We start from the raw sequence: 26,543 nt of genomic DNA, 5'->3' as shown, positions 1-26,543 counted from the left end.
ATGAGTTAACATGTTTATATTTCTTTCTAGTTGGTTTTAAACAGTTTACCATAGGTGAGAGATGATGGTGTCTTGCATTAGAATGGTTGCAGTGAAAGTGGTTTAAAAAAAAAAAAAAACGAGAACTAGTGAAATAGGAGATGGAGAGGGAGACAGGAGGTGGTTGGGGCCAGTGCACTGAGCATGACTTCCTTTGTCGCAGAGACTGAGTTATAATCCCTGCACTTCATACATCCAGACTTCAGACAGCAGTCAGGCTTGTGGGGAAATCTCCCCAGGAGCCAAAAGTAAAGATGGCTAAAATGTGGGTCCTTTAGGGAAGTAGGGCTGAGGATGGGGTAAGGACAGAGCTCAAAAGAAAACATGTACTTTCCATTACATAACCTGTATTTCTGTGTTTTACCATTTATCATGTATTATTTTGTGTTTGTAATTTGAGAATAAATATATAAATATGCACATTCATAAAGTGCTATCTGAAATAGTCCTCTTTGCATATCCTTTCACCTTCAGACTAAATACTCACTATGACAGGGAAAAGGCAAACATGCCCCACAGCGGACATTGCTTATACCTACCCTGCCATCTTTTTTTTTTTTAGAAAAATTGTATTTTGAAATAATCGTAGGTTCACACGTCGTTGTAAGAAGTTATACAGAGGCCGGACGTGGTGGCTCACGCCTGTAATCCCAACACTTTGGGAGGCTGAGGTGGGTGGATCACCTGAGGTCAGGAGTTCGAGACCAGCCTGGTCAACATGGTGAAACCCCATCTCTACTGAAAATACAAAAATTAGCTAGATGTGGTGGCAATGGCTGTAATCCCATTTACTCAGGAGGCTAAGCCAGGAGAATCACTTGAACTCAGGAGGCGGAGGTTGCAGTGAGCCGAGATCGTGCCACTGCACTCTAGCCTGGGTGAGCAAGACTCGATCTCAAAAAAAAAAAAAAAAAAAAATTATACAGAGAGGTTCAGCACACTCTTTTCCCAGTTTTCCCCAATGGTAACATCTTGCAAAACTAGATACAGTATCACAACCAAGAACTAGACATTGAGACTATCCACCAACCTTGTTCAGATTTCACCAGCCTCACATGCACTCATTTGTGTGAATGTGTATTTAGCTGTGTCACATGGACAGATGGTGTTATACCACCAGTCAAGGCACAGGACAGTTCCATCACTTGTAAAGCTCCCTCCTGCTCCCCTTTTTTCCCCACACTCAACCCATCCCACCCCTGTCCTCTTATCTGACAACACATGAATGTGTTCTCTAGCTCCATCATTTTGTCATATAAAGAATATTACATAAATGAATTTATACAGTACACAAACTTTTGAAGTAGGCTTCTTTTCACTCAGTGGAATTCCCTTGAAAGCCATCCATGTTGTTTTAAGATAAATTAGTTGGTTCCTTTTTTTTGCTGATTAAAGCTGCTGTGGACATTAGTGTGCAGTATCGTGTGTGAACATATGCTTTCATTTCTCTGGGACAAGTGCCCAGGAGTGCAGTTGCTGGGGCATACAGTAAGTGCATGATCAGCCCTTTGGGCTGTCTGCCAGTTCATTCTACCTACACTTGTGCTATCAAAATTCCAAAATTATCCTTTTGTTTACTTTGCTGCCTTCAGACTTTAATATAATTTGGTTTTCTTCCATGCTGCTCTACTGAAACTGCCCTCTTGTGAAGTCTTTAAAAGAATCTTTGGTTATTTGAAAATCATGTAATAAGTAACCATTATTATACTTTGAAAATACATATGTTATGTATTTTTCAGGCCTTTCTGGCTATCTCCTCGTCAGGTAATGGTCATCCCTGTGGGGCCAACTTGTGAAAAATATGCACTTCAGGTAAAATCAGAGATGTTTAAAGTATATAATAATCTTGCATGTATTCTGTGTGGGTCATCAATTTGCAGTGTCCTTCATGCTTTGAAATATTGCAGAACTGACACATTAACTTAAACCATGTTTTCAGCAGCTGGTGGTAACACATGAATCATGTCTCTGCAGCTGTATCAGAACTATTTCATTTCTTAATGTTTTTGAGAAATTAGTATTTTAAAATATATGTATTCATTTCTACATGGCTCTATTAGGGAAGAATGTTATCTGTTGCTGTATCACAAGTGACCCCAAAACTTAGCAGCTTTAAACAACAAACATTCATTATCTCACAGTTCCTATGAGTCAGGGTCTGGGAACAGCTCAGCTGGTGGATTCTGGCCCAGAGCATCTCCTATGGCTGCAGTCAGGCTGTTGGCCAGGGCTGCAGGCCTCAGAGCTCACTCACAGTTGGTGGATACAGCTCCTCATCACCTGGGCTTCTTCACAAGTTGCCTGAATGTCCTCACGGCATGGTGGCTGGTTTCCCCCAGAGCGAGTGATCTGAGAGAGATGGGAGCTGCAGGGTTTTATAAACTAGTCTCAGAAATGATGTGCCAACACTTCTGCACTTATTTATGGTCACAGAGACCCTCTCTGGTATAGTGAGCAGGGAACTATACAAGGGTGTGAATACCAAGAGTGGGGAACAACAGGGGTCTTTTTGGAGGCTAGGTACCATAATGTAACAATAAAGGTGTTTCATTTTCTTCTAGGTATCCAGTGAATTTTTTGAAGAAGGATTTATGGCTGACGTTGACTTAGATCATAATTGTACACTAAATAAGAAAATACGAAATGCACAGCTGGCTCAGTATAATTTTATTTTGGGTAATTTAAGTTTGTATATATTTTTCCAAATGCTTTTTTTTCACTTCAATTCCAAAAGACCAAATAAATATGGTTCAACTACTTAATACTCATACAAAAAGAAGAGTCCATAGCGTTCCTGGCTTAGTTGTTCCTAGGTATTCTTTATTGTTTGCTGGAAGAAGAGTTATAAAGTTTCATCTGAATCTTCTGGGATAGTTTTACTAGCAGTAGTTGGTATTGCAAGCCAACAATGAAAACAACTGTGAAAATTATCCCATCAGAAGAATTGTATACTTTATATTTCAGCCTCACAGGCCTGTAATATTTTCCCTCACTTTTCTGGCTTATTAGGAAAGTTTAAACTAATGGAAAGAAAAGATCCCAAATTTAAAATGATCCAAAGGAAAAGATTTAGATGAAAAGTAAAATGGCCTTTTAGCACATGACTAATTAGATGTAGAATCTAAAATTTAGGCTTTAAAAATGATTCCAAAATTAAGAGAAACTAACACTGATATAACTGCAAGCATAGTATTGCTATTTCCTGTAAGTTGAGAGTCTGTAGAAGGCAAAATAAATATGCATAGTGTGGTTCTGTTGACAGCGTTTCATTGATAATGTTTGACATCATAGTAGGTATTGTGGTGTTTAAATCAGGCTTCTTAATGGTGGCAAAAATCTCAACTTGGTTTAGACAAAGACAGCATTTATTGGAAGGGTCTTGGAGTATCCCATGACATGAAAGGTAGAATTAAATAGCCAAACCACTAGAAGAGCAATCAGGAGCCCAACCCTCACCAGGACTATTTCTTCCCATTTCTGGTTCCTGTCTCGCTCTGGTTCTTTATGCTTCTCTTTAATATCTACTTTGCTCTGCTTATCTGCAGACCAGTTTCTTCCTTCTGTATGGCAAGAAGATGGCTGTAGATTCCTGCATCATCTCACAATATGGGTCACTAGAGAGAACAAACTTTTTACCCACATTCCAGAAAATTCTGGCTGACTCGCATGGGTCTGGTATCCACCTCTTGGCTCATCAAGTATGCCAGGTGGAGTCAGTGACTCTGTAAGAGTTCCCTGCTCTCATTTGCACCCTAGGACCACAAGAGCTGTTCTCTCAAGTGGACAATAGAGAGATGGGATCAGAAGTCATTCCTTCCCTCAAGAAACTTAACTATCAGAGGATGAACCTAATGCTCATTAGATGATATTTATTAATAATGAATAAAAACTTGATAAAAACTTGTCATGGGACTGCTGACTTAACGTTTGGCAAATTGCTGACTTAAAATACATTTCTTTACCTTTCTTTTCTGCAGTAGTTGGAGAAAAGGAAAAGATAAATAATGCTGTAAACGTGCGAACAAGAGACAACAAAATTCATGGAGAGATTTTAGTAGCTTCTGCCATTGATAAACTGAAGAATCTCAAGAAGTCACGGACACTCATTGCTGAGGAGGACTTTTGAAGTCCTTCCCTGATATTTGCTTCTGTGTAATTTTGTTTTGACCCTTAAAAGTGTATTTTTCTTAACATGTTAGTACTTCTAAGACTTTGGAGCCTTTGATGGGGGTTCATTCACGAGCTCAGCTGAGAAAGGAGACAATGAATGTGTAGCTGACATGTACCAAGTTTAATTCACTGATGTCCATGAGGGACAATCAGAGGGCACGTGTGAGAAATTTTCCAGCAATCAATGCCTTGAGAAATGTAAATGGAGAAATATTACTCATTGAAAAAGTGAAACAAAACACTAGGAAATGATTATGAAATGTTAGGGCTAAGATTTGTGATTTTCAAAAGATGGGCTTCAAATAAAAGTCTGCAGAGTTTTTTTTTTTTTTAACATGAGGGAAAATCTTATTTTCTAGTATGTCTCAGGTATTTTTATGATTGTTTTACTAAAATTCACACTGAAACTTTATCTTCAAAATTGGAATCATTACTTAATTTTAACTAACCAACAACCACAAAAGCAGCAGCTACTACTAAATATTGGATTACTGACAAAGGAATTCAGTTTTGTGGAATCTGGTGTTTGCACTATAGGTTAAGAGTTGCCGTTTAAATGTTTCTAATTCATAATTAGGTTTTGTTCAGCTTTAGAAAAAAATAAATTCCCGAATGAACTGCATCAGTGTTTCCAGTATTTCAGCTGTGGGCTTCTACCACAATTAAGCTGCTCACCTAGAGTTAAATTACTTTTGATGCGATGACATTCCATGGATTTATATACTGAAATGGATTTCAGATTTTACAGAGAGGAATGCTTTCCTTGCTCAAAACTGAATTAAAATGGCATTACGTCAATAGAGAATTCAGCTACCAAACAAGAAGTATTGTTTAGTTTGCAATATGCTGTGAAATTCAAAAGAAAGGTAAGAAATTATCTCTCAATATACTGATCATCTAGTTAACTTCCTGAGGGATGTGAACAGTGAAACAGTTGGCAAACAAAACAATATATATCAGACTTGTGTAGTTGTTTAACATGCAGATTGTCATACGATTGTTTTAGGTGCAGATTGTGTGATAAATGATTTTTTGACTTTTTTTTTTTTTTTTTTTTGAGACAAGGTCTCGCTCTGTCGCCCAGCTTGAGTGCAGTGGCGCGATCTCAGCCTCCCGGGTTCAGGCGATTCTCCTGCCTCAGTCTCCCAAGCAGCTGGGACCACAGGCGTGTGCCACCACGCACCACGCCTGGCTAATTTTTTGTATTTTTAGTAAAGACAGGCTTTCACCGTGTTAGCCAGGATGGTTTCGATCTCCTGACCTCGTGATCCGCCTGCCTGGGCCTCCCAAAGTGCTGGGATTACAGGCGTCAGCCGCCGCGTCCAGCCGCGATACGATTTTTAAAACTAACATTCGGGGCTTATGTGCAGGCACTTTTCCATGTATTTTTTTAAAAATCATTCAGCAAACATGCGCGTGAGGGGGTGGTAGTCAGAAGACCCCGCAATGAATGATCCTGCAGCACGTGGGTGGGAGGAGAGCACATGTCACCAGCACGTTCCTTCCAGGTGTGCTGTGATAGAAACCGGCAAGAGTCTCCAGCTGTGATAGAAACTGGCAAGAGTCTCCATGAGCTGGGGCCTGAGTGCGGCTAACCAGACGGCCGACCTTCCCCCAGGCAGGGCTGTGCTCTGGACCCTCCCCTCAATTCCCAGCGCCTCGGGCCATCCTGCTTCTCCAGGTCTGAGAGGAACTTCCTGAAAGTGCTGCGTATCTTCAAAGGGCTGGCCAGAAGTGAAAGCCGCGACAGGCCTGAGCGCTGGCCCCAAAGGAGGGGTCCCTCAGGCCCCCGTCGTCCCGGGGCCGCTTCCCCGACTGTAAATAAGTCTTTAGAATGAAACGCCAAGCGATACTGTCTTCAGAACCTTCGCACAGGATCCAGTACTTGACATCCGACCATACGCTGGAGCGGCCTGCCTCCCACATTTGCCCGCCTCTGCACTTGGTTGCTTTGGCAGTTCATTTCGGTCCACGGATGACCTTTAACCGGTCTCCTCCAGTGGAAAGAGGGGTGAAGGCCTCGTCCAAGGGCATGAGGGGCGCGTGGAAACGGAGCAACCTCCCAGGCTCGCATACTCCTCAGGGACCTCCTGAGGACGCAACCCGAAGAAAACCCGCGACCGGCGCGGGGTCAGGGAAAGCGCAGACGCCAGCCGTCCGGAGCTGCATCGCGCCTGCGTCCAGTTCACGCTCCAGCTCCCAGGCCCGCGCGCCCGCCCCGCCCGCTTGCTTCCACGCACCAGCCCGAGCGCCGCCTCGCAGGGCCCGCCCCCAGGCCCGGAAGTGCGCACGCGCTGGCAAGATGGCAGGTGGGGTCCGCCGGCTGCGGGGCCTCTGCGCCCTGTGTCGCGTGGTGCTCTTCCTCTCGCAATTCTGCATTCTGTCGGGCGGTGGTGAGTCAAAAGCTGGGTTCAGCGCCGGTGGGGCTGAGTGGCAGCAGGGCCTTGGGAGCTGCGAGGAGGCCGGGCCCAAGGGCAGAGGCTGACGCGGGGAGGAGGCCGAGTGCCGGGCTCCTGGCGGCATGTCGCTGCATCTGGACTCTGGCGCCCTGGCCGCTCGACCCGAGGCCGTCCCTCCGCTACGGCGACACCGAGCCGCCCATCGCGGCTGCGGAGGCCCTGGAACGGAGATGGAGCGCTTAGGGGCTCGGCCGGGATGGCGGAACTGGAGCGCGATGCCATCCTTCGGTCTCTGGTGTCAACCCCTTTGGCGTTTCGCCCCTAAGCTTTGTGTTTTCTGGCTGCCAAGCCGTGAGGTTTTCATGAGCAGCTTATTGACCTGGTGTAGACCCACCGTGTTAACCACACAAAACAAGGTTTTCTTGTCCCGGGATAACATGTTTCTCTAATTGTACGATCCTTAAATTTAGAGCAATCGCAGGCGCTGGCTCAGTCAATAAAGGATCCGGGCCCAACACGCACATTCACAGTAGTTCCCAGGGCAGCAGGTACTAGACATTTTCTATTCTGGTAAATATGTGTATTTATATCTAGTAGTTTCTCTTTGTTTTTGATAAAAATTTCCTTTAGTATACGAAGTCACTTTCCATTTTTTAATATTTGTATTTTAGATGGTGTGAATTAAGGGCAGATACACAGCCATTTTCAGTGGATAGTCTTGGTATTTGGATACCTTTTGACGTTTCTGCCTCATCTCTTTTTCCAATCCCGCGTTCATTTGTCTCCTTATTTCTGTTATTTTTCCACTTCATCCATCAAAATAACCTTCAGTCAGTGCTTCCTTCCCTTCAGCAAATTTCCTCTACTTCTAGAACCCTGTTCCTGATGTCGGATATTAAAGGCTCCCCCAGGACAGTGTGAAATGGAAGGATTACAGAGGGACTGATGGAGTCTTGAAATCTAGATCTGGTTTTGCTACTGGGATCTTGAACAAATTATCCCCTTTGGGCCTTGGTCCTCACCTTTAAAGCGATGGGGTTGGTCTAACGGCCTAAAGTCATTTCTGCTTTGTGATTCTGAGTGTCCACCTTCTAGCCACACAGTCATGGGATCAAAGAAAAGAGTATTTTGTAGAATTTTTCACTTAATACAGTGAGTAAAGTAGGACCAGTTTTAAACAAGCATTAGTTGTTTTGCTAGGTGGAGGCTTTGAGTCTAATTTCATCACTTTAGAGGGGGATTACTTCAGTGAATTGAAACTGGAAGAAGTATTTTACGGATTCTTATTTGGGTGTAAAAAACAGCAGTGCACTTAAATTTTAAACTCAAATTACTTTTTAGCGAAAGCACAAGAGTTCTTAATTCTTGCAGGCTTTTGAAAGCCCTTTTCAGGAATACTTGCAGTTTTGATCCTCTCAGTTGGTAAAAATATATTGCACACTGATGAGGTTGGTTGGAAATAAGTTGCAGCTCACTGAAGATGTTATTAAAATAGAGAACTATTTTGAACTTTGGTACCATAAAACTGTAAATATTATATTAGCAAATGTGGCTTATCGAAGTACCTTTGTGAAATAATGACATTTTCAAGTTGATGCCCTGAGGATGTCAGTGGCTTCATTTCTAAATTAGTGAATTCAGATGAAAAGAACATTGGATTGGAAATGAAGAGATTTGGGTTCTAGTTTCAGTTTTGCCACAGACTTCCTCTAAGATTTTGCACAAGCCCTACTGTTTTAGTTTTTCAGCTTACAAAATGATAGTCTTTTTTTAAGCCCTTAATGTATACCCACAATTTTCTATGCATTATTTGTATATGAGCACCTTTAGTTTTCACGGCCACTTGAGAGGCAGGAATGAAGTAATGTTTTGCAAGTGTGGTGCTCACCAGGTCACACAGCTGTCTGTTGGCAGAATTCTGCTTTAATTGCAGGTGTCTCTGACTCCAGTGCCATGCTTCTCTCATTCCAGTGCAGTGTCTACTTGCTAATGATCATGTCTCTTAACCTTAGAAGATAGTTCTCTGTTATTCGAATCAGTGTTATAGGAGAATAAGCTTCTCTCTTGCCTCTCACAGAAAGTACTGAAATCCCACCTTATGTGATGAAGTGTCCAAGCAATGGTTTGTGTAGCAGACTTCCTGCAGACTGTATAGACTGCACAACAAATTTCTCCTGTATCTATGGGAAGCCTGTCACTTTTGACTGTGCAGTGAAACCATCTGTTACCTGTGTTGTAAGTACTGCAGCTTACTTATTCTAAATAAATTCTCTGTAAACTTCAAGTTAGAAGAACAATTCAGACTTGACCATTGGGAAGAAATTCTGAATAATTCTTATATTCTTTTATGATTGCCCTATTGAGTATGTAAGTAGAAGTAAATGTAAAAACCCAATAGACCCTTCCATATCAGCTCACTACTGTTTTAGTTATAGTGATAACTGTCAAGCCAGTTGATGTCTGCTGGAAATGCACTTGACAGAAATGTTGCTTTGTAGGACTGGAGAAGATCTCAGTCTACTAGCATATCTGAAGCAAGTCTAATTCGTTCCGATGGATTCTGTGTTCTCAGTAGTGACAGCTAGTGTACAGAGGAGGTGGCAATGTCTTTCTGCCGTAGATGAGCTTTTGAAGGGCCACTGTTCGTCTGTGGTGAGAAGATGGATTCAGTAAATGCCAGAATGCCTGGTAGCTCTCTTGAACAAGATTAAGTGGAACACCTGTCTTATCCAGAATGAATTCCAGATAGTCCAAAGATGTAATGTGAAAAATGAAACCCTGAAGTACCACAGAAAACACGAGATAGTTGTTATTATAATCCCCAAATGGAGAATATTTTTCTAAGTATGAAATAAAGTTTAGAAGCCATAAAAGAAAGAATTGATACATTTGACTACTAAAAATTGGAGATTTCTGCATGACCTGAAGAAAAAAGCATAAAGGCAAAAGACATGGCAAACTAGGAAAAAGTGTTTCTAACGTGTGTGACAAATAATACACTAATATCAGTAATATATAAACACTTCCTAAAAACCCACATGGAAAAGATGACAGTCTTGTAGAAAAACAGTGTTAGGACATGAGCAGATGGTTCATAGGAAAGGAAATACAAATAGATTTATAACATGAAAAACGTGTATAAATTTTCTTATAATTAAATACAAATAATACATTTTTAACCCTCAGATTGGCATTTTTTTTTTTTTTTGAGACGGAGTCTCGTTCTGTCGCCCAGGCTGGAGTTCAATGGCGCGATCTCGGCTCACTACAAGCTCCGCCTCCTGGGTTCCCGCCATTCTCCTGCCTCAGCCTCCCGAGTAGCTGGGACTACAGGCGCCCGCCACCTCGCCCGGCTAATTTTTTGTATTTTTAGTAGAGACGGGGTTTCACCATGTTAGCCAGGATGGTCTCGATCTCCTGACCTCGTGATCCGCCCGTCTCGGCCTCCCAAAGTGCTGGGATTACAGGCTTGAGCCACCGCGCCCGGCCGGCAATTTTTTTTTTAATTTGATTAACTCTGAGTTTATGAGAGTATAAGGGTCAGATACTCATATCTTATTAATAGGTAATCAAATTGATCAACCTCTTGCAGGTGATTTACCATATCTGTTAAACTTATACACACACATAATCATTGACCTCGCAGTTCTACATCTAGGAATTTATGTAATAGATATCATTATATATGGATGCAAATAAGTATGCTTATTTTTTAGCTGTATTGCTCATTAAAGCAAAAGATTCAAAAGAAGTGAAATGTCTAAGAACTGCTTAATTTATGGTACACATGCAATAGAATGAACACATTGTAGCCATTAAAAAGAACTAGACAGCTCTAGAGATAATGTACTGATTTATATACAAAATCAAGTGAAAGTATTGCGGAACGTTAAATGTTAATGACATAAATGTGCCTGTGTGTGGAATAGCTCTCTCTGGAAGTACAGAGGGCACTTGGCCTGGGGAGGGCAATGGCTCCCAGAGGCCAGGCCACACAAGGCTGGCTCACTTCTCACTGTCCTGTTGTGTCTTGAAATGTGTACCATGTACATGTGTTACCTGCTTTTTAAAAAACCATTTTAAAAAACGTGTGTTTTAAGCACATCACTGAAAATAGGCAGATGTAAACATATTTTTACAGATCCAACTGTTTGCCTAAATCAAGTGATGCCTTACCCATATTTAAATGTTTTCCATAAAAAGTGGTTTTTGCATTGATAAGAAAATTAATAGTACTTGCTTCATCAGTGCATGTGCCAAAGTTGGAACCATACAGATAAAATTAGGATGGCTCTTGTGCAAAAATGACATGCAAATTTGTGAAATGTTAAAAAAATAACAAATATGGGCCGGGCATGGTGGCTTACGCCTGTAATCGCAGCACTTTGACAGGCTGAGGCAGGTGAATCACCTGAGGTCAGGAGGTTGAGACCAGCCTGGCCAACATGGTGAAATCCCATCTCTACTAAAAATACAAAAATTAGCTGGGCGTGGTGATGTGCGTCTCTAATCCCAGCTACTCAGGAGGCTGAGGCAGGAGAATCACTTGAACCTGGGAGGCGGAGGTTGCAGTGAGCTGGGATTGCACCACTGCACTCAAGCCTAGGCGACAGAGCGAGACTCCATCTCAAAAAAAGAAAAAAGAAAAAAAATGTGTGTGTGTATGTGTGTATATATATGCATACATATATATATATGATGCTTCCAGAGATGATTGACCACATAAAAATGATTTTGAAAAATATGCATTGCAATGTAATGTCAGGTACAGTAAAAAGACTACAGAGTGCTTTCAGTATAATTCTATTTTAGTAAATTTATAAATATACACATAGAAGAAATGTAAAGAAGATTAAAAGTGGTTAACTCTGAACACCTATAGGTTTTTGTCTATAATCTTCAAATATGTAACATACAAAGAACATGGTACTTTTGTAAGCAGAATACAAAATAATGGCTTTTGAAATTGGAATGAAAAAAATCTCTGGCCACCAGTGAACACTCACTGACCCTCCACACATCATGTGGTGTTTCTGAGTTGGGCTGCCTCTGGATTAAACATGCCACATGCCCTGGTGGTACGAGCAGCTGTAACAACCCTGAGATGCCAGGCTATGCAAGGTAGGAGATGTTAGGGAAGGTTGGCAACTCGGAAGCAAAGCGGTGTGTTAACCATTACAGAAGCATCAGGCTGGAGTTGAGGAACCTGGATTCCACTCCTCACTTGAAGCTCAGTGACCTTCAACAAATGCATTCATCAGTTCCTTCCAGCCATCCATGATTGCGACTTTCTAAAATAAATTTTCCTCTTGTCTGCATTATAAAAGTGCACATGTTTACTATGAAATATTTAGCTAAGCAAAAGTTATGAAATTTATCACCCTGAAATAACCTTTGCTGTTTTGATGTGAATTTATCTAGTTTTTTTTCCCTTAGGTACATATATTTGGGTGTATATTTTTATGATTATGGGGTCACATCATATACATTTGTTTTGCATACATACTGTTTTGGTAACTTTTTCTGGTACTTACTCTAGGTCCTAAATGCAAGCGTTTTAGGAATTTTGTGCCATGTGACTGTGTAGTCTTACTGACATCTTAACAGACTACACCATTGTGATTGATGAGTTTTGTGTCATTTGCTGCATAGGATCAAGACTTCAAATCCCAAAAGAACTTCATCATTAACATGACTTGCAGATTTTGCTGGCAGCTTCCTGAAACAGATTATGAGTGTACCAATTCCACCAGCTGCATGACGGTGTCCTGTCCTCGGCAGCGCTACCCTGCCAACTGCACGGTGCGGGACCATGTCCACTGCTTGGGTAAGTCCGAGTTCAAGGACATTTGTCAGCGAAGTGTTTTTCTCTAAGTTGATTGAAGGGACTTTAACCAGAAATTTGAGAGTTAAATTATTTAATTAGAAACGTTTATCAGCAGCTTTTTAGATGTGCCAAGCATCATCAATAAACTCAACATACTAAAGTAAAGCATCCAGAAAACTGCAATTCTCTTTTTAAATGTAATATTTGATAAAATAAGAAAAATATGTGAAGTATAAAGCGTAATACACAGTCATTGACTTTTACCCAAAATAACAATGAAAACAGCACCAATACCATCGCAGCCACCTGAGTGCTTGCCTTCACGTGGTTACTCTACCTCCTCTTCCAAGGTAACCATCCTTTTGAATTTTTTCTTATTTCACTTCCTTTTAAATTTTTTCTATAGTTTTATTGTATATATGTAATAAAATAATAGTATCATATAATATTCAATAATGCATGTTTTAGAACTGTATAAAATGATTTCAGGCTATGTCCTCTCTGGGACTTGATTATTTCCTGTCAACATTATGGCTCTGTGATTCATCCATATGACTTCTTTCTTTATTTTACCTCTGTGTAATAATCTATTTTAAGATTATATCACAGTTTATTCTCCAATATATTTGGTTATGTGCTGTTTTTTGCTGTTGTGACTCTTAAAATTTCTTTGCCTGTCTCCTGATGGCACGTGTGCAAGAGCTTCTTTAGCATGTACTTTCCAGTGTGCGTTACTCTTTAAATGGCTGTATTAACTTACATTCCCACCCGTGCTATGTAACTATTCCTAATGATCCCTATTCTCTCCAAGAGTTGTTATTCTTAAATTTGGTCTTAAAGTTGTCTAGACTTTTTTTATTTTGGATATTACCTGTGCTGTCCCTGAAACCCTCTCCCAGATTTTGATTTTTTTTTTTTACATTATTGTATATTTTCATAAACAAAACTTTAAAAATATAATTACTTTAAGTTATTAGAGTTAGTCTTTTTTTGTTGTGGTTTTAAGAAATCTTTTTCTACCCCAGGTTTATAAAGACAATTTGCTACATTTTCTTTTGAAAGTTGTAAGTTGCACATTTCACATTTAGGTTTAGAATCCCCCTGGAATTGGTCCTGGTAGATGGTGGGAGGTAGATTCAACTTTAATTGTCCCCCCACATGGATGGCCACTTGTCTCAACTCTTCCCTGTTGATCCGTGTGTTACCTCTGTCATACATGAAGTGTCTGTATGTTTCTGGTTCTAGACTTTCTCTTCTTTTCCTATTGGGTGATTTTTATGCCTCAGGACCATACTGTCTTATATCCTCGTAACTTCCCCGTAAGTCTTGATACGTGGTTGAGCATTTCATGTTCTTCACGTTGTAATCCTAACTTAGCTAATTTAAATATTACATCTGTACAGATAGATGGTAAGGGCTTTGTACTCTTCACTTCAACATGTATTACTGTAAAGAGAGTTGACTTTTCACATTTTAAATTTTGAGGCCATTTGTTATAATTAAGTCTTTCTGAGAGTATTTTTATACCCTGTATTTTTCTTTCTTTCCTTCTTTCTTTTTTTTTTTTTAAGGTAACCGTACTTTTCCCAAAATGCTATATTGCAATTGGACTGGAGGCTATAAGTGGTCTACTGCTCTGGCTCTAAGGTAAGCTTTGTTACTAGTAAGTTTCAAAGGCCATTTAGATTTCTTTGGGTTTGGTGGAATCTTCCAGACATTGAGCTCAGTCCACTTCATTCTTCTCTCAGATCCTACCATGTGTGTTAGATTCTAGGAAACTGCTGGAGGAGTTTAGGTGATCAGACCAGTATCCCTGTGGAGCTGACTGGCAGGCATGTTAGCTTTTCTCCCAAGGTATTTGCACATTGAGTTTCCCGTTCTGAATGTACCATGAATCAGTAAAATGCTGGGGACTATCTAAAATAGGCAGTTTTATGATGTATATCTTTAATTTCAAATAACTTATTATAAAAAGTAATACATGCTGAACACTGAAAACTGGAAAAATGAAAATGACAAAAACATTGAAAATTACCACCATCTGAGATAATTATAGGCTTATATTTCTTACATAGAAATGTGCTGTTTGTTAAACTTCTCCACAGTACTTTAAGAAATTGTAACAATTCTTCCCACGAAAGGGAAGAGCAGGTGAGACCCTGGTTACCTGATTAGTGAAAAGGTTATGCTGCCTACAGTTGAAGTTTTGAGTTCGTGCCTGAGACCCTGAGGCCTGCAGCATTGCAGCCATAGAGCAGGCTTTCTCAGCCTCATCACTGCTGACATTTTGGGCCGAATGATTTTTTGTCTTGGGGCTGTCCTGTGCATAGTAGGATGTTTAGCAGCATCACTGGCCTCTACCTACTACTTGACAGTAGCAAACCCCCCATCGCCTGCAGTTGTGACAGTGTGTCTCCAGATGTTGCCAGGTGTCCTCTAGGGGACAAAATTGCCCCTTGCTGAGAACCACTGCATTAGAATTTGGGCTGAGGAAAGAAGGATCTTGCCTGGCAGGAAACGCATAACTGAAAAGTAAAAGAGGACTCCAGGATAGAAAATGAGATTCACAAAAATAAGTTTTTTAGTACAGCTAAAAATTGTATGTTTACTTTTGACATTTAAACAGTCTTCTTGCCCATAATTATTTGGTGGTGTCAATTTGTGAAATAGTCACTTGTGTTCCAATTAAGGGCTGTGATCATTGGAAGTCCTTTCTCAGATCTGACGTAACGCAGTGATTAAACCATAACTGGCCGCAGTTGGGGTGGATGGGTCTCATGGAATCCTGTTTGCCATCACAGCATCACCCTGGGTGGGTTTGGAGCAGACCGTTTCTACCTGGGCCAGTGGCGAGAAGGCCTCGGCAAGCTCTTCAGCTTCGGTGGTCTGGGAATATGGACGCTGATAGACGTCCTGCTAATTGGAGTTGGCTACGTTGGACCAGCAGATGGCTCTTTGTACATTTAGTTGTGGTATGTGCTTCAGAAAGGAGCAGTGCTTAGAAAAAGCCCTTTTGTCCATAGGAATTGATGTGGTGTGAGTGATACATTTCTGTGTTTTTAATGTACAGCATCTGTACTTTGTTTGCCTTGATAAAGGTAAAATAAATGAAACACTGAACTGCGCTAATCTGGAATTTGTTTTTATTTGCCTGAAATATATTTTTTTCTGTGAAAAAATTAAAACGTACTTAAGCCAAGAGAATGAATTCTACAGTGATTGAAAATCCATTTAATTCCTATGACTTTTGTTTTGTATTGCTCAAGTCAAACTACATCACTTGTATCTCCAGCTCAAATGTAATCTGCCTTGCAAAGCCTTTAAGCTATGATTGCAGGAAGTGGAAAGTGTTTTTATTGTTAGCTAATTGAAGTTGTTTGGCTCAACTTCAGTCTTGTGTAAGATTTGCAGTGTAAGTATGCAGTCTAGTCTGTTATATATATAAGAAAATTTGAATTTAACTGCAGAATGTTTAGTTATGGTTTAAATTTTCTTAGTAGTATATAAAAGGTAAGAGTACTGAAAAATTAATAAAATTGCAAGTTAAGAAATATTGTGGGCCTGATTTTCTATATTAAATATAATCTGGAATAATCATTACAACTTACTTTTATTGTTAAGAATAACATTTCTATTTTTCAGGGTATTACTCCATTCTAACAGAGTCATAGTTGGCTGCTTTATTGACACAGTGGAAATATGTAAATGTTTTTGAGTATAGATCTGTTATAGAGCCTTTATTGGGGGAAAAACCCAGTTATTCAAAAAGATTTTTATTCACGTTTGCTTTTGAAACATTTAAAAACTTTTAGCATTGTTTCTTTCAAATATGGATATCTGAGTTACTGCTTTTTAAACACCTGTATGTATTAGCCAGAAGACTGTTCACCACATATCATATCTAGAAGCTATAAAATATCTGCATATTTCATTCACCAGATGATTTTTTTGATTTCAGTTTACCTGAAAGGTGAATTAAATCACTTGAGTGATCACTTGCTGTTCTTACGAAGCACAGCCCTTTGCTTAGTTGAGTGACAGTTCCATCTCTGATCACTAGGTGGCACGCCCCCATTATATTTGCTTCCCCTTTCTATTTCCAGAAACAGCCACTCTTAAATTTTTGTTTGTTTGTTTGGTTGGTTTTTTGTTTCTTGTTTTACGAGGAACTTGTCACAGAGCATGAGCAGTGCTTCAGGATGGGAGTAAGCTGGTTTATGTGGACCTTTCTTTCTGAGAGCAAATACACACTTTTTTGTATCCATGAAACTGTTGATTGAGCAGATGTTTCTTTAGATGAGGGTCTTTTCTTCAAGAAGCAGCCCCTTTTCTAACTGTAATAAAAATGTCCCCTGAGTCTCCTTACGTAGCTCTATGTAGAAGAGAATCTAATACTTCCCTGTCGAGCAACCATGCAAGGTGGAGCCAGGGAGTCAGTGGGAAGTTAGTAGGAAGTATGCATTGCCATTGGTGGAAATAGGTAACACCTTGATTAACCATTTTTGTGGCTCTGGGGCCTGAGTTAGATAATGAAACTGCAGTGTTTGAGAGGGGAAGGCGCAAAGATTCAGAATCCATGAAAGGAGACATGAATGAACTTGTTCCCAAATCCTAAAAAGTTTGCACAAGGGCATAGCCCTTGGAACCTGAAGGATGTAAGCCACTCAGGAATGCTTCTGATCAAGGACTTGATAGAGCGGATGGCCTGAGACAGAACTAGCAGGAAATACAAAGAGATTTTCAAATACAGTACAAACAAATTTATGAACGATGAACTCCTACACAGCCCCAAAAAGAAACTGCAAAATAAAACTATACTTTCAAAGGGCACCAGGGAATGTGGGTGCAATCTCTTACAGCAAATCCCATGGGCCTCTGCTGGCAGCAAAATACCATGTTGAAGTCTGAACTTCAGATTCTATTCCTCTGTTGTCTTAGATTTTCGGGACTGCTGTAACAATACCATAAACGGAGTGGCTTAACAACAGAAATTTATTTGTTAGAGTTCTGGAGGCTAGAAAGTCCAAGATGAAGGTGCTGGTAGATTTGGTATCTGGTGAGGGCCTTCTTCCTCATAACAGCTCACATCCTCACGTGGTGGAGGCAGGGAAGATCTCTCTGGGGCTTCTTCTATAAGGGCACTAATCCCAGTCCTGAGAGCTCACCCTCATGACCTAATCACCTCCCAAAGGTCCCACCTCCTGATACCATCATCATGGTGGTGAGGATTTCCACATGTGAATTTGGGGTGGAAAGGACACAAATACTCAGTCCATCCTGTGTGAGCTATAGGCTCTGACCAAGAGATATGATTAGATAGCCATCCTGTTCACACAGGTTGGGAACCGTATCAGTCAACTATCCTCTATTGATAGTTCTCTAGATATTCACAATTTATCACTACAGCCTGCCATCTGTCCTGATTTCCCCTTAAGAATCTCTACCTTGCTCTGTCAACACTCTTTCATTTACCCCAGTAATGCCTCATGGGAAGGTGCTGGGTTGTTTCTGTCACCTCCATTATCCCTAGAACAATGCCTTGTACACAGAGGCTCTCGTTTATTTGCTGAGTTAATGCCACGGGTGTCTTGAAGGTTTGGAAGGGACTGTGTACAATTCCAGGGATTGGCAGTTGAGGTGGCTGCAGGGAGATAATATACAGAAATTGGCTTCAAGTAAATATTTGTAACACCATGTTGATCCGATTTCTGCAAATTGCTGAGGAACAACTGGTTTATAGTGCTTATGAAAAGATTTTTTCAAAGATCTTATGCTTCAAGATTTTAAAATGTAAAAATATCTTCTCTATGCCACACAACTTCATTTCTCTCTACTTTTTTTTTTTTTTAATACCTTATGCCAGACTTGCATTTATTTTGGGCATATCATCAGCTAAGGAATATGCAAATGATTTTAATTCATCCTGTAAGCAGTGAGTGGAAAATGAGCTATACCTGATGCAGCTTCTCAAATACAACATTGAAAAAGCCTAAAAATGAAGGCACTACATAAGCAGAATATGCATTAAAAGGAAAAAAAAAAAACAACACCCAGGAAAAATGAAGGCAGATTCCTCTACTCCTGCTCTAAAGCCTCCCCTCTATTCTGCACTTTTGGTAGAGTATGAAGTGTCACATGAATGTTAGAGGGTATATACATTTTTTTTAACTTTTATTGTATATACATTATATATGTTTTTTTCATGGTAAGAGCACTTAAAATCTACCCAGCAAATTTATAATACAATAACTGTGGTCCTCATGCTATACATTAGACCTATTGGTTAATTCTGTAACCTAGGCAAGTTTGATCTAAATTCTTAAATGTAAAGTATTGAAATTATCTTCCACAAACATTATTTTTATGCAAAATAAGCTTTGATGGAGACATGTGGACATAATTTACTAAGGCTCCATGAAGGTGGGGCTCTGGTTCTCTGCTGTAGCTCAGCTTTGAGAGCCCTGCCTGCCATACAGCAGGTGCACAGTGAGTAGGAGTTTGATGAATGAGTAAGGAGGAATTGCTGGGAGTAAACTAAACACAATTCTCAGTATTGCTGAGAATTTTTAAAGCAGTATTGTGCAGCTGGATTACAGCATCTCCCTTCTCAAATAGTTAAATGATGAACACACTATAGTAAAAGCCAGCACCTCCTTCCTGCCCAAAACCAGCAAACAAAGGAAACTCCACAGCAAACAAGCAAAAGGATACAGCCAAATGCCAAAAATGTCACACACAAAAAAAAATGGTGAATACAGGGGAAAAAAATTACTGCTCAGGTGTGTAAGATTACTCCTGCAAATGGCCCTGGTGGCTCAGCAAAACTCAGAAAGTCTCACTGGTGGCCAGGCGCGGTAGCTCATGCCTGCAGTCCCAGCACTTTGAGTGTCCGAGGCAGGCAGATCGCCTAAGGCCAGGAGTTCGAGACCAGCCTGGCCAACATGGCAAAACCCCATCTTTACTAAAAATACAAAAAAATTAGCCGGGCATGGTGGCAGGTGCCTGTAATCCCAGCTACTCGGGAGGCCGAGGCAGGAGAATTGCTTGAACCTGGGAGGCAGAGGCTGCTGTGAGCTGAGATCATACCATTGCACTCTAGCCTGGGCAACAAGAGTGAAACTGTCTCAAAAAAAAAAAAAAAAAAAAAAAAAGGTCTCACTGGTGAGAAAAACAGGTTAATTGGGAGAAGAGAGGAGAGGTATCTGTATCTTTCTCCTGTTACTGCTGGGGGAAGTGAAAAGGGTTGCTGGAAAGAGACCAGTGAGAGAGGGCTCGTGAATAAACAGGAGGGACTCTGATGGGTTCAGGGGTTCCCTGCTGAACCAGACAAAGGAGCTAAAGCCTAGGGTGACCCCCACGGGTCATGGCATCACTCCCTGGGAAGGAAACTTTCATTCAGGACATTTAGAAAATCCTAGTCAAGAAACCAGAGACCATAGAATAGAATATCTATTCTAGCAAAGATATAGTCTCAGCTGAGCTTTTCCCTGCCTCACCACTAGCTATCAGGTCACGGAATGTAGAATAGAACACAAAATACAACTTGCAAAATGCTTGAAGAGAAAACCAAGGGAATATATTATGTTCACATATTTGTTCACATAATTGTTCACATATTATGAAGTTGTCCTTTTACACAAGAACAAAATGAAATGACTCACCACCCACTAGAATGACTATAGTAAAAGGAATTCTTAATCAGCCTGCCAGCCTGCGCAACATAGTGAGACCTGTCTCAAAAAAAAAAAAAAAAAAATCCAGGTGTGTGCCTGTAGTCCCAGCTACTTGGGAGGCTGAGGTGGGAGCGATCTTTGAGCCCAGGAGGTGGAGTTCCAGTTAGCTACTGAGGACTAAACTCTGACCTTTTCCCTCTTGCCCAAATTCCTATCTAAGGGACTGGGGAGTTGCACCCTATAAATCATAAAATCTCAATGCAAATTTATTTAACCCTGTATGATGTGGCTTACTTTCCACCCTGATTCTGGCATAATGTCACATGACAGATAAAGAAATCAAAATCAAAATATTTTAACCCCAAATACGTTTCTTTGCCATATCTTGAAATGGCCCTGCATAGCTGTCTCTTGGGAAAATCTACATTCTGCAAAGAGTCCCCTTCCCTTTCCAGGTCTTTTCCCTGACACAGCAGAGAATCAGTCACAAATCTGGCACCTTTTTCAGTCTGAGAAACATTTCCAATCTACTCTCTCTGAAGCTCACAACCTGGAGGCTTCATCTGCATGATAAGAACCTTGGTCTCCACAATCCCTTAGCATAACCCAGACACACCCTTCTGTTGATTAGAGGTCTTTATAGACAATAATGCTTTCAACCAATTGCCAGTTAGAAAATCCTTGAAGTTACCCATGATCTGGAAGCCCCTGCTTCGAGCTGTCCTGCCTTTCCAGATGGAACCAGTCTACATCTTACATATATTGATTTGTGTCTTATGTCTCCCTAAAATGTATAAATTCAAGCTGTAGTCGGACCACTGTGGGCACATGTTCTTAGGACCTCTTGATACTGTGCCTCACTCATATTTGGTTCGGAATAAATCTCTTCAAATATTTTAGAGTTGGACTCTTCATCGACACTGTGACCGCGCCACTGCACTCCAGCCTGAGCCACAGAGCGAGACGCTGTCTCTAAAAAGTAAAAGAAAAAACACAATAACAAGTATGGATGAGAATGTGGAGAAACTGGAACCTTTATATGTTGCTGGTGGGGATGTAAAGTGATGCAGCCACCCAGGAAAACAGTCTGGCAGTTCGTAAAAGTGTTAAACATAGAGTTACCATGTGACTTGGCAAAACTTCTTCTAGGTATACACCCAAGAGAAGTGGAGATATGTTGTGAAAGTTGTCAGCACCAAAATGGGGTCACTTAGGTCAAACCCTGGCAAAATGGACCCAGGAGGCCCTGAAGGAGGAGTACTCATACACATGTGCCTGTAATAAGAACTATTACAAGGACTCTCTGGAAACCATAAAAATTCCATGTTAAGCTGCTTCTGAGAGGACATCTCCCCAGCAACAGCCAGTGTGGCCAATGAGGAGCTATGAGCTTCAACAGTCAATAGTTTTTGTTTCAAAGCAGCTTACATGACTTTCTCCTTTTTGTCTTTGTAAAAGTTTGCCTTGACCCCAGGGTCTTCAGGTGTTTCTTGGTTCACTGTGGCATGGGTATCTTGGATTGCAATCCCCTGCTAATCCCAGATAAACTGATGGAGAGCCTATGTATTGTGATTTTAGGTTTTAGAACATACACTAAAAAACTTGTTTACAGCACCATTATTCATAGTAAAAAAGCGGAAACAACCCAAATGTCCCACTGATGAATAATGCATAAACAAAATGTAGTCCATTCATATAATGGAATACTATTTCATCATGTAAAGGAATGAAGAACTGATACACACCATAACGTGAATAAACCTCAAAAACATGGTGCTAAGGGAAGAAAGCCAGTTACACTTTAAGCTGATAACCTTTACAGCATATAAATTACTTCTCAATAAAGTGGTCTTTAAAAAAAGAAATGGCTCAGCAACCGCACATACATATGATAGAAGGGGAATGAGAGAAAAACCCAGACGACTGGAAAAGCAGGAAGAAACAGTCTGCAAAAGAAAGATGAAGAGTTCATTTTGAGGAAAATGTAATCCAAGAAACAGAAGAAAAGCCCCTGCAAAAACTTTGTGCTATAGAACACTTAAGTGTATTCTTCATTCAGCAAAAGTACTGAGCCCCTATATGGCATGCACCCTCCTAAGCCCTGGGGATTTAGCACTAAGCGAGTTCTTCCTTTCATGAAGCATGTCATATTCTTGTGCACAAAAATATAAGCACAAAGACATGATTCCACTGAATCCCTCCCATCAGGCAGGGAACGTTGATTTGTCCACACTGGAATAGACAGTTACTTTGAACATGGATTTGTCTTCTCTAGCTTTATTCAATGTTTCACACAAAATTGCTTCTGATCAAAGAATTTATTTCGCAGCAAAAGAAATGTGATAGAAAGAGTGAGTTCATGCTGAGAAAGTGGAAAATGGCCCTGATAGTAGCCAGGCTGTGATTTTAATCACTAAATATAAAAAATACTCACAGATTGCAAACAGTATTCCTTTTTTCCCACTAGTTTCTTAAGGTAGATGCTTGGGTCATTAATATGAGACATTTCTCCCTTTCTAATATAAGTATTGTAAGTAATGCTGTAAATTTCCCTCTGAACTTTGATGTACATTTCACAAATTCTATTGTGTACAATTTAGAGTATTTTATAATTTCACTTTTGAATTCCTTTTAGTCAAAAGATTTATATTATTAGTATTATTACTATTATTATTATTACTGAGACAGGGTCTTGGTCTGTTCCCCAGACTGGAGTGCAGTGGCATGATCTCAGTTCACTACAATCTCCACCTCCCAGGCTCAAGAGATTCTCCCACCTCAGCCTCCCAAGTAGCTGGGACCACAGGTGTGCACCACAATGGTGGGCTAATTTTTAAATTTTTTTGTAGAGGTAGAGTCCCACAATGTTGCGCAGGCTAGTCTTGAACTCTTGGGCTCAACTGATCCTCCTGCCCTGGCCTCCCAAAGTGCTGGGATTACAGGCATGAGCCACTGCACCTGGCCCAAAATATAATTTTTAAATAAATCATTTAAAGATAATTGTTTAAATGAGTTATTTGTTTTTAAAATGTCCTCAAATACATTTTCAATATATATTTTTGTACTTAGTTTGTAATTGGTTTTCACTGTGTAAGAGAATAAAATTTGTATTATTTTAGTTATTTTAAATTTGTTGATTTGCTTTATGGCTCAAATACGGTCTATCATGCTGAATGTTACATGTGCGCTTCAAAATAATGTGTATTCTATTCCTCCAGGTCATGTGTTTTATGAGTGACTATTAGATCAATTTGCTTGATAGTATTTTTCAGGATTTCTATATCCTTGCCAATATTCTGTGTTCATATTCTGTCAATTACTGACAGAGAAATGTTGTGGTCTCCAACTCTAATGGTGGCTTTCTATATTTCTTTTTTCAGTTGTTTGTTTGTTTATTTGTTTGAGATGGAGTCTTGCTCTGTCGCCCAGGCTGGAGTGCAGTGCTGCGATCCCAGCTCACTGCAACCTCTACCTACCAGGCTTAAGCAATTCTCCTGCCTCAGCCTTCCGAGTGGCTGGGATTACAGGGATGCACCACCACACTTAGATAATTTTTGTATTTTTAATAGAGACAGGGTTGTGCCATGTTAGCCAGACTAGTCTTGAACTCCTGGCCTCAAGTAATCCACCTGCTTCAGCCTCCCAAAGTGCTGGGATTACAGGTGTGAGCCACTGTGCCTGACCTCTCTTTTCAGTTCTATTAATTTTTGCTTATGTATTTTGAAACTATTTTAGACATACACAATTAGGATTGTGATGTCTTCCTTTTTAATTGTGACAAAATTTACATAACATAAAGTGTACTGTTTTAGCCATTTTTTTGGTGTACATTTCAGTGGCAGTAAGCACATTTGCATTATTGTTCAACTCTCACCATAATTCATCTCCAGAACTTTTTCATTTTCCCAGCATGAAACTCTGTCCCTATTAAATAATAACTCCCAATACTCACCTCCTACCCTTAGCAACCAATGTCCTATTTTCTTTCTCTATGAATGCGTACCCCATATAAGTGGAATCATACAATATTTGTCCTTTTGTGTCACTTAGCATAATGTCTTCAAGGTTCATCTACATTGTAGCATATGTCAGAATTTCACTCCTTTTTAAGGCTGAATAATATTCTTTTGTACATATATACCACATTTTGCTTTTCTCTTCATCTGTTGATGGATACTTGAGTTGCTTCTACTTTTTGACTATTGTGAATAATGTTCCTATGAATGCTGATACACAAATATCTGCTTGAGTCCCTGCTTTCAAATTTTTGATTATTTTGGGAATATACCCAGGAGTAGAATTGGTGGCTTATATGGTAATTATGTTTAATTTTTTGAAGAACCTGTGATGTCTTCTTGATTAATTTATCCCTTTATTATCAGGTAATGTCCCTCTTTATCCCTACTATTATTCTTTGTTTTGAAATCTATTTTTTCTGATATTAGCATAACCACTCGCATTTTTCTTTTATTAGTTTTTGCTTGATATATCTTTTTCCATTGTTTTACTTTTGTAATCTATGTCTTTATATTTAAACAAAATTAATTTTAGATCACATGTATTGGGTCTTGGTTTTTCAACTAATCTGACAATCTCTGGCTTTTTTTTTTTTTTTTTTTGAGACAGGGTCTCACTCTGTAGTCCAGGTTGGAGGGCAGTGGCATGATCATGGCTCACTGCAGCCTCGACTTCCTGGGCTTAAGTGATTCTCCCACCTCAGCCTCCTGAGTAGCTGGGATCACAGTCATGCACTACTATGCCTGGCAAATTTTTCTATTTTTTTGTAGAAATGGGGTTTTTGTCATGTCACCCAGGCTGGTCTCGAACTCCTGGGCTCAAGCAATCTGCCTGCCTTGGCCTCCCAAAGTACTGAGATTACAGGTGTGAGCCACCACACCCTGATATCTCTGACTTTTAATTGAAGATTTTAGACCATTTATGTTTAATGTCACTAGTAACATGATTGAATTTAAATCTACCATTTTGTTGATTGTTTTTTATTTGTTTCATCTGTTTCTTGTCCTCATTTATCTCTTTTCTTGGCCTATTTTTGGACTAATTGAAATTTTAAAAAATGATTTCCAGCCAATTTTTGAATATGTTTTTCAACTCCACACCTTTTCCTCTTCTTCTGAGACTCCAATAATACAAACATTAGATTTTTTGTTGTTGTTGTTACTGTCCCACAGGTTCTTGAAGCACTGTTTATTTAGTTCATTTGTTTTTGTCAATTTTCTGTTTGTTTAGACTGGAAATTTCTTTTTTTGAAACTGGGTCTCACTCTGTCATTCAGGTTGGAGTGCTGTGGTGCAGTCTCAGCATACTGCAACCTCTGCTTCCCGGGTTCAAGCAATTCTCATGCCTCAGCCTCCCAAGTAGCTGAGACAAAAGGCTAGTGCCACAATGCCTGGCCAATTTTTGTATTTTCAGTAGAGATGAGGTTTCATCATGTTGACCAGGCTGGTCTTGAACTCCTGACCTCAGGAGATCCACCCACCTTGGCCTCCAAAAGTGCTGGGATTACAGGCATGAGCTACCATGCCTGGCAGACTGGACATTTCTATGGATATGTTTTTGAGTTCATCGATTTTTCTTTCCTCTATCATCTCCTGTCCACTACTGAGGCAGCCCATCCAGTGAGTTTTTAATTTCAATTATTATATTTTTGTTACATAATTTCCCTTGGTACCTTTTCATATCTTCCATTTATTTTCTACTTTCTATTTGTATTACAGTGTTAGTAATTGCTCGGTGAAACATTTTCATGATAGCTGCTTTAAAAATCTTGTCAGATAATCCCAATATCTGAGTCACCTCAGTGTTGGCACCTTTTGATCATCTTTTCTCAATCAAGTTGTGAATGTCCTGGTTCTTGGTATATGGATTTTTTTTTTTTTTTTTTTTTGAGACGGTGTCTCGCTCTGTTGCCCAGGCTGGAGTGCAGTGGCCGGATCTCAGCTCACTGCAAGCTCCGTCTCCCGGGTTCACGCCATTCTCCTGCCTCAGCCTCCCGAGTAGCTGGGACTACAGGCGCCCGCCATCTTGCCCGTCTAGTTTTTTGTATTTTTAGTAGAGACGGGGTTTCACAGTGTTAGCCAGGATGGTCTCGATCTCCTGACCTTGTGATCCGCCCGTCTCGGCCTCCCAAAGTGCTGGGATTACAGGCTTGAGCCACCGCGCCTGGCCGGTATATGGATTTTTTATTGTATCCTGGACATTTTGGATATTATGTTGTAAGAACTAATTGTTTTTCTTTTAAGTTCTTCTTTTTGGGTATAGTCTGCAGGTCCAGGTGGGGGTTCATGTTCAGCTCACTGTTGGACTTCATTGACATCACCCTGAAAAAAGTGGAGTGCTGAATTACACTGTGTTATTGCAGATGGGTGTCACCTAACCACAGCAGTCCTTGAAGAAGAAAGATGGTCTGGTAGGAAC

At 40.2% G+C, this 26,543-nt stretch overlaps 2 protein-coding genes across 6 annotated transcripts in view; both read left to right on the top strand.

Moving 5' to 3' along the window:
- TARSL2 (threonyl-tRNA synthetase-like 2) overlaps positions 1–4,831 on the top strand; it is an 81,359-nt gene extending 76,528 nt beyond the window's left edge. For both annotated transcript variants that reach the window (XM_011957648.1, XM_011957639.1), the window contains 3 exons: positions 1,779–1,851; positions 2,601–2,715; positions 4,017–4,831. In XM_011957648.1, coding sequence (XP_011813038.1) covers positions 1,779–1,851; positions 2,601–2,715; positions 4,017–4,165 — 337 coding nt within the window. In that variant the 3' untranslated portion in view covers positions 4,166–4,831. The remainder of the gene's footprint in view (positions 1–1,778; positions 1,852–2,600; positions 2,716–4,016) is intronic.
- Positions 4,832–6,489: 1,658 nt separating this feature from the next.
- Positions 6,490–26,460, top strand: TM2D3 (TM2 domain containing 3). Of its 4 annotated transcripts, none has more exons than XM_011957627.1 (6): positions 6,490–6,602; positions 7,079–7,156; positions 8,686–8,843; positions 12,261–12,435; positions 14,007–14,082; positions 26,388–26,460. In XM_011957627.1, the coding sequence occupies exons 1-6, from the start codon at positions 6,512–6,514 to the stop codon at positions 26,437–26,439; spliced, it is 630 nt and encodes a 209-aa protein (XP_011813017.1). In that variant the 5' UTR covers positions 6,490–6,511; the 3' UTR covers positions 26,440–26,460. The 4 variants fall into 4 exon arrangements, with proteins under 4 accessions (XP_011813017.1, XP_011812988.1, XP_011812997.1 ...); XM_011957598.1 differs by lacking the exon at positions 26,388–26,460 and adding an exon at positions 15,237–15,805; XM_011957607.1 differs by lacking the exons at positions 7,079–7,156; positions 26,388–26,460 and adding an exon at positions 15,237–15,805.
- The last annotated feature ends 83 nt before the right edge of the window (positions 26,461–26,543 follow it).

The sequence above is a fragment of the Colobus angolensis genome, unplaced genomic scaffold (genome assembly GCF_000951035.1).
Source record: "Colobus angolensis palliatus isolate OR3802 unplaced genomic scaffold, Cang.pa_1.0 Scaffold112, whole genome shotgun sequence".
In the NCBI taxonomy this organism is placed as follows: Eukaryota; Metazoa; Chordata; class Mammalia; order Primates; family Cercopithecidae; genus Colobus; species Colobus angolensis.
The sequence above is the reverse complement of the archived record's forward strand: the minus strand, read 5'-3'. Positions and strand labels throughout refer to the sequence as shown.